Genomic DNA, 8,403 nt, shown 5'->3' on the forward strand with positions numbered 1-8,403 from the left:
TTTGTGTATCTATCGCATAATAATCTCACTTATGTGCATCTATCGCACAATAATCTCACTCAGTACATTTATTACATAATCATTCACTTTGCTCGCACTATTTTGTGCATTTTCTTTGTTCGCATTATTTTGTGCACTTTGTATCACACTCGCACTATTTTGTGCAATTTACACTCGCTCTTTCTTGTGCATCGCACTATCTTGTGCATTTCATTACATGCTCTCGTCTTGCATAGAAAATGCTCGTATGTTTTCCATAGAACGTGCATTGCGCTATTTTGTGCACCTTACCTGCACTTGTTTGTGCATTGCGTCGCGCTATTTTGCGCACCTTACCTGCACTTGTTCGTGCATTGCTCGCGCTATTTTGCGCACCTTACTTGCACTTGTTCGTGCATTGCATCACGCTATTTTGTGCACCTTACTTGCACTTGTTTGTGCATTGTATCGTGCTATTTTGTACACTTTACCTGCACTTGTTTGTGCATTGCATCACGCTATTTTGTGCACCTTACCTGCACTTGTTTGCACTTGTTTGCGCATTGCGTCGCGTTATTTTGCGCACCTTACATACACTTGTTTGTCCATTGTATCGTACTATCTTGTGCACCCTGTATCGCACTGTCTTGTGCACCCTGTATCGCACTATCTTGTGCACCGGCATCACGCTATCTTGCGCATTCACCTTTGTATCGCACTATCTTGTGCACCTCCATCGCGTCATCCTGCGCATTCACCCATATCGCACTATTTTGTGCACCTTGAGCTTGCACTGTCTTGTGCACCCCGCATCGCATTGTCTTGTGCACCGGCATCATACTATCTTGCGCACCTGCATCATGCTATCTTGCGCATCGCACTATTTTGTGCATTTCACTTTGTATCGCACTGTCTTGTGCAACTTGCATCGCACTATCTTGTGCATTTTATCTTTCATCGCACTATTTGTGCGTTGCATCGCACTATCCTGTGCATTTCAACTTGCATCACACTGTCTTGTGCACCTTGAGCTCGCACTGTCTTGTGCACTTGTATAGCACTATCATGTGCATTTCACCCTCACTTGCACTCTCTTGTGTATCGCACTGTCTTGTGCACTCACTAGTTAGGAGACCTTAAATCCTACATCTTGATTTGCATTGTCTTGTGCACTCACTGGTCTACAACAAAAAAAAGTTTTTACGACACGCAATGCACGCCGTAAAAACTCTTTTACGACGTGCAACGCGCGTCATATTATGACTAATCATAGAAAGTTATTCATTCAACGACATGCTTCGTACGCCGTTCAAAACTATTTAACGTCAGAGTTTGTACGTCATTGTTACTTTTTCTACGACATGCTATGGTACGCCGTTAAAAATTATTTAACGACAAATCTTGTGCATCATTATTACTTTTTCTATGACTATTTTTGCTCGTCGTTAGTTGGTGAGACAAATAACGACGCTGATTGCGTGCCGTAAAATATGTAATACGACTTATTATGCCTGCCGTAGAATATGCAATTCTTTTTTTTTTTTTTTTTCAGCAAGTTCTATTTGACCAATTTTGTACAATCTAACAAATATTACAAACAAGCATCACAAAACATCAATCAACCACCAAAATATTATTTGAAACATCAAAAAGAAACTATATCCATAAATTATAAACATTTAACAATTGTTTATACATTCCAAACACTATATCCTTAAATTCTAAACTGTAAAAAAAGTTTAAACCATCCAAAACTATGCATATCTAACTTTCTAAACATATCGACAACTATTAAGAGATTATCTAAAACTACCGACAACAGTTTCTATAGTAGTTGCAGTTGCAGCAATAGTTGTAGTAAATCCACTTGCTCCTATCACAGGGACGAGGGTGCCGATTTTATGTGTTAAGGCACCTAAACCCGCAGCAATAGCTGGAGCAACTAACCTTGTTGCATTTCTTGTCTACATGACAAAGGAAACTTCACATAAGTACAAAAATCAAGGATTCAGGGGCAAAAATATTTCTTGAGGTATTAAGAAATGTTCAAGAAATTTTAAAACATCAACAAAACATGATAATTCAATGGCTCCATAAAAGCAATGTCATAATAAAAAATTAGCAAAAATTCAAGATCTCAATAGTTTGCTACTAAATCCAGGCCATAAGAAGCTCAAGAGAAAAGTCAAATTTAAAAAAGAGAAAGAAATGGAATTAATTTACTTCAATGCAGCACCCACTTGGGGAATTGCATAATTATGTTAAAGGATCTCTATGTATGAGGTTTAAGTTTGTATAGGTTTTATCCATTACCATTGTAAGTTCCAAAATAAAAGGTCCAAGTCAAATTAGAGTCTATATTATTTACAAGTTTAAAAAGAAACTTTCAATCCATTATAGAAGAAATTTAGATAAGTTTTAGTAGCTTTAGGCACTTTTTGGGACAATGTAATGTAATTCTACTTGAGTACTTAGTAGCAAATACATGAGATAATGAACTATAGGAATAATCCCTAAGCTAATCATTTTCTTCTTTTCTAATTTTTCATTAGAGGGTATTGATATCTATAAGCATGGAAAAGGTACCTTTCTGTATACTGATGTAACAACCTTCTGCTTTTCTTCACTGCATAAAAGCAACCCTCAATGAAATAAGGACTCTAATCCTACCTACCCTTGCCCCCTTAAAAGCCCTCCTCATAATTCTGTAACAGTGAATGACAGATTTATACTCACCAGACTAGTCAAACCTGAGAAAGAGACTAGTAGAAGATATGATTACACAAATTAAAACAATATATGATACTTAACTACAATTATGACAATGAAAAATATGGACACTTGAAACAAAAGCATGGATGCCTGTAACCAATTGTGTATCCAACTCACATGTCTGACCAAAAGAGATGAAAATAGTCCTCTTCGTAATTGGTTTTTACTTTTATCTTTGATTGGGCTCATGGATATATGGAGTTTATTTAAATTTCAATTCACAACGCAATATGTTATGTAAACACTTCATTTCATCCCAAAAAATAGGTGAAGAAAATTGAATAACTTTGGCAAGTTATACATTTAGTGTGTCTAGCATGTAAACATGTCAGCACCTGACAAACAAGCCAATGTGAGCAAGTCATTTATGCATGTATACATATAGGAGGGGATAAGAAGTTGCTGCATGCAACCCCAATCATAAAAGACCTAAACAAGATGTCACTATCTCAAGAGATTTTAGGTCTCCTTGAAAGGAGATCTTCAATCATGAGCTATGACTACTAGTATAGTGTGTCCTCTAACACCACATTTCAAGGAGATCCAAATTCTCTTGAGTTTTGCCGACGCCTAGTTAACACCAATTAACCACATTTCAGGATAACTACCTATTCAAACAGGCCTTACTTTTCCAATAGACAACTATAAAGAAATAAATAAATTTATTCTTATCCTCTCCATATCCTATAGCAAGGCCTGTTTGAATAGGCAGTTATCTTGAGTTCTGCCGAAATGAAAAAATATTTTCTTCAAGTAATCACACAATACTTTTCCCGTGATCATTTAAAAGCATTATATGAAATTATTGAACTAACAATTTAGTTCATCCCAACACTCCCACATTCATTATTGCCACGCCTGCCCAGTTACTCACCTCTATCCAAAACCTTAACTGGCTTAAGGGATCAACATAATACACTCATGCATACATAAAATATAATTCCAGTCATAAAACATCATAAGCATGCATAGCTAGGAACCAATCTCCACCCAGAACCTTAACTGGCTTAAGGAATCAACATAATACACTCATGCATACATATAATATAATTACAGTCATAAAACATCATAAGCATGCATATGTAGGAAAAGCAGCAAAAGGTGGCTTATGAAATTTAGAAATAAGAACAAAACGCATGCAAAAGAAGCAAATGATATCCATTGTCAAAGTAGCGGAATAAAGAGAGATTCAATTTCCAACCTGTCAAAATATTAATGTATTTAAATTGTTTAACATCCTATAAGTAGAAGGCAAAGTCTAACCAACAAGATGACCGAGGCCATTGCTTTCAACTTCAATATCAAACAACTCTAAACATCTCAAACGGTGAAGGCCTGAACTTCAGACACCAAGCCATAAGCATGTAAATAATCAGAATCTATTGTTGAATTGGCACACACACCCAGATCAACAAGGAACTACAATAAAAAAAATTAGGTCCACCATCAGATATACAAAAGACACAACCTTTTCCTTTTAGGATGTATAGAAAACAGAAAAAATTATGGCCATGATAAAAAACAGAAAAAATTATGCACCAAAAGCAACAGAAAATGGCAATGCAATTTGCCCTAAATATTTAGGATATAAAGCACGTCTTTGGCTTACTATATTCTCCTAAAAGTTGCATAATATGATATGCCAAGTCCAGCCTATATTTCTAAAAACATGACTTCCCAATGCTAAAATAGTAGCTAGATTATATCATTTCAAAGAGAGTAGCATTATTATATAAACAATACCCAGAACAATAATGGCTATTTTGTAATGCCATTTCAAGAAAAAGGTTCCCCAAACAAGAGAAATTGTTTTTAAAGAACCCACCAAGCTTCTACCTGCACACTTTGACATTTGATTGCCGAAAGGATCTATATCAGTTTTTGAAAAGGTTGGTAAGCCATAGAATCTGAAAGAAGGTCACTATTAATCATGTGTATGAGTTTGAAAAGGTGCAAATCTAGTTATTCTTGAACCAAGCTCCAGTAGTTCAGCACATTCTACAGCCTTAATAACAACACAGTCACATCATTAATAAACCTGTGATAAGGGGACAAAAATTAATTTAGGGTGGGGAGGGTCATGGTCAAGGAGAGGGCAATCCCCCATTGTGTGTAGCCCATCAAAATTCAACCAAAAAGAAAAAGGAAGATAATTCCATATCAACAAATAACATTACATTTGTAAATTTTTCTGCATATTGGATTTTTAACTGTAGAACTTCATGTGTGAACTAATTGATATAATCACAACAGTTATACAATGCAAGTAAAACTCATGGTATCGCTAATTGCATAAATGAATGACTAAAAAATGAAAAGAAATAGAAAGGTGGAATCCCATTCATTTCAAGAAGATGCCAAGTGAAACAAATTTAACAAATATATGTAGTATAGTATAGCAATCACCAAGAGATTACATTCATATGAGATATTGGCTTTGGTATATGAGTAGCTACTATAAATGAAGGGCAATTGTTCCTTGTAGCTAGTTAATAATATTTCAAAATTTTCACTTATTGGACAAGTGTATCTGTTTCTATTCAGATGCATTTTCCATCCACATTATGTGCATTATTATCTCAACAACTAGCTTGTGATAATAATAATTCCTCCACAGTATTTTTCGTATTAATTAGTATTTTGTTTTAATTTCTGTACATATCAATCACCATCATTTAAAGCAATCCCTATTTCATTTAAAGAGATGCATATTAATTATTAAAAAAAAAAAAGAAAAAAGAGGTGAAAATCTTGTAGTTGAACTTGAATCCTTGCTAATCTTAGTGAATTACATTGAGGAGATAAATTTGACAAAATTGTCATTCGTCTTCTATTATTATAAGTCCTTTAGTTGAGTATATTCTATCAACTTGATTAACCATTAAGACTATCAATAAGCACTTTATTGTTTTTGTATTTTTGTAATTTTTTTGGGGTACTACTATGGCATATCAAGCTGGATGGATATATCCAATTCTTATTCAACACAAATTGTTCTTATCTAATATTTCATCTAGTAGATGGTGCATGCACTTGATATTCCATAGTAATGAAGGGCATTAATACAAAATATATAGGGAAGATCACAGTAATGAAGGGCATAAATACAAAATATAGTGACTTTTCTGTGATTTTATTTTTCTTGGAAGTGTCATAGACACTACATTTTTTCCCCATCACATCTGTTTAGGGATAGACACATTCATGCACCTTCTTTACATCCTTGTCATCTTTTTCTTTTTTCCCTTTTGTTTTTCTAAAAAAATAAATTATTAGAGGATTTGTAGAAAGTCAAATAAGGTTTTGGTGTGGAGGGATTGAGCAGATGATTTGAAGTGAATTTGCTTGAAAGCCCATTGTAGTTTGTTTACTTTGCCCAAAATAAATCTGATTATCATTCACACACAAAAGCACAATTTTGTACATACACACTGATGCTTTGTCATCGCCCCTATTAGCCGATATGCATGATTTTAGAGTTTTTATATCGATTAGATTTTTGATATCAATATTTACTAATATACCAGTTGATACTATTCAATACCAGCAAAATACGTACACATTGTTTAAAACCATGCCTCCTACACATGATTTCTAGAATCCTCTGCTGACTATTCAAAAGCTTTATGAATTGATATTGTAATTTCTCTATTATTTACTAGTCAAGCAGGTATTGAGAAAAAAAAAATTGTTTGTTTGTTTTTTATGCTTCTTTTACCTTTCCTAGCTAATCTTGGCTTGAGGAGATGTACACTTAGAAAAATGTTATGCAACTAGAATGTGTATTGAAAATTATCTCAAAATTGAAGTGTGTATAATGTAAAATTAAAATTAAATTAATATAATATAGGCCACACCGAATAATTTGGTCCCCTAATGCAATTTTTAGATAATTTTTTTGAATATGTAACATTAGTATATGACCAGGTAAAGAACAATTACTCCAAATTGTGAGAAACCCATACGATATTATCAACAAAAAATCATAATATGAATGAAAATTACCAAAAAACACAATTGAAGTTCCACGATATGAATGCACTGAATACTTGCAAACGCAACATGATTATTATCTTAGAAAATTCAATCAACCAAAAATATTTCAATTTGAGCTTGGGGAACTATTCAGTACAAGAATTTCCAAACTACTTAGCTAACCTTGAGTCTACTCATGAAAAATCATCAGTAACTTTAGAAATAAGAAAAAAAGCACAACAAATTATGTAGGCTACTAAAAATTTACAAACCAATTTCTATACAAGAAAGATAAAGAGTCATTCTGTACTAATTTGTACTAGTTTCAGAGTTTACAATGAGAAGGGGGAATTGGGTATTGCTGAAATATTCATAACAAATTCACAGCACACAAATAATTTAAGTTTTCTTTGTTCAACCCACAAATACACAAATTCCAATGAAACATACCTACCAATGCAATTTCAGGTTAGAAAGAAGAAAAAGTAAAGGTTTAATTCACTCATCCCCTAAACTATTATCATATTCTCGTAAACTACCAATTTCTTTTGTATAGTCCTAAAGTTTAGGAAATTTTACAATCTAAAAAACCTAAATTATATAATCGAACACCCCTTACAATTTAATAAATTGTTGACCCAGATATAGATCTAGAAACATATACATACATATATATATATATATATATATAGATCCAAAGAGCATATCTTTGAGAAATTTAAACAGAAATTGAGTACCTTTTCAGGATTATCAGGATGGTTTTTGATGGCAGCTTTACGATAGTCCTTCTTCAGATCATCCTGTGAAGCGTTCTTCAAAACCCCAAGAATTTCATAGTACTTTGTGTTATCGCACTTCTTAGGTGCTCTCCCAAACATCTTCAATGATTAATATCAATCTTAAAAAAAAAACCAAATCAAAGCACAAAATGAGATCGATCAAGCAGGTTTACCATAAATCCAGCAGATTTGAAGCCTTCAAACAGATTTAGCCTCCATCGTTCATCTCGGTGGTTGTAGCAGCAGAGGAAGAGCCCTCACATCTCAAATCTACCACAAACCCAACAGATTTGAAGCCTTCATATCTCATATCGTCGTCGTCCAAAAATGGCATGAAGATGGTGAAGACGGAAGTGTTGGCGGAAGCAAATCGATGTCCTGAAACAACAGGCCAAGAAGAGAGAGAGAGAGAGAGAGAGAGAGGGAGGGCGGTAACGGAGGTGATGGCGGCGGCGGTGCGGCAGTCACAGTGGCAGTGGCGTCGGAGGCAGAGGAGAGAGAGAGAGAGAGAGAGAGAGAGTGTGTGTGTGTGTAACCGTGTATGGTTTGGACCGTATATGACGTGGAAGATTGGATCGAGTGTGGAGGAGTCAGTGGAGGTTTGATTTGTTGATGATGATAAGTAGGAGGTTAGGGTTTTTGATTGGGGGGTTTTTGATTTTTTTTTACATTTTTTTTTAGTGTTTGGTGCTCAAATTTTTATTTTGATGTCTATTTTTATTTTGGTCATACTATTCACGACAGAAATTGCATGTCATGAAAAGTAGAATATTGTTAACAGGTAGTATATGTGTGTCGTAAAAAGTGTAATTTTTGACGGCTAACTTTTTGTGTGCCGTAAAAAGTGAAATACTTTTAACAGCTGACTTTTTGTGCGTTGTGAAATGTTTAATATTTT

General features: G+C 34.3%; 1 protein-coding gene across 7 annotated transcripts; it reads right to left on the bottom strand.

The window, feature by feature from the left end:
* Positions 1-1,615: 1,615 nt before the first annotated feature.
* Positions 1,616-8,116, bottom strand: LOC114259149 (uncharacterized). 7 transcript variants are annotated; one of them, XR_014356099.1, is made up of 5 exons: positions 7,679-8,097; positions 7,464-7,604; positions 4,015-4,170; positions 2,566-2,684; positions 1,616-1,943 (listed from the first exon to the last, which is right to left on the bottom strand). XR_014356099.1 is itself a non-coding variant. In XM_028199135.2 (3 exons), exons 1-3 carry the CDS (start codon positions 7,679-7,681, stop codon positions 1,779-1,781), a joined length of 288 nt encoding a protein of 95 aa, XP_028054936.1. In that variant the 5' UTR covers positions 7,682-8,097; the 3' UTR covers positions 1,616-1,778. The 7 variants fall into 7 exon arrangements, 3 of the variants coding, with proteins under 3 accessions (XP_028054936.1, XP_028054934.1, XP_028054935.1); XR_014356101.1 differs by lacking the exon at positions 4,015-4,170 and having other exon boundaries at positions 7,679-8,093; XR_014356102.1 differs by lacking the exon at positions 2,566-2,684 and having other exon boundaries at positions 7,679-8,093.
* Positions 8,117-8,403: the final 287 nt, after the last annotated feature.

The sequence above is a fragment of the Camellia sinensis genome, chromosome 15 (assembly GCF_055761805.1).
Source record: "Camellia sinensis isolate YWXY chromosome 15, ASM5576180v1, whole genome shotgun sequence".
NCBI classification, from domain to species: Eukaryota; Viridiplantae; Streptophyta; class Magnoliopsida; order Ericales; family Theaceae; genus Camellia; species Camellia sinensis.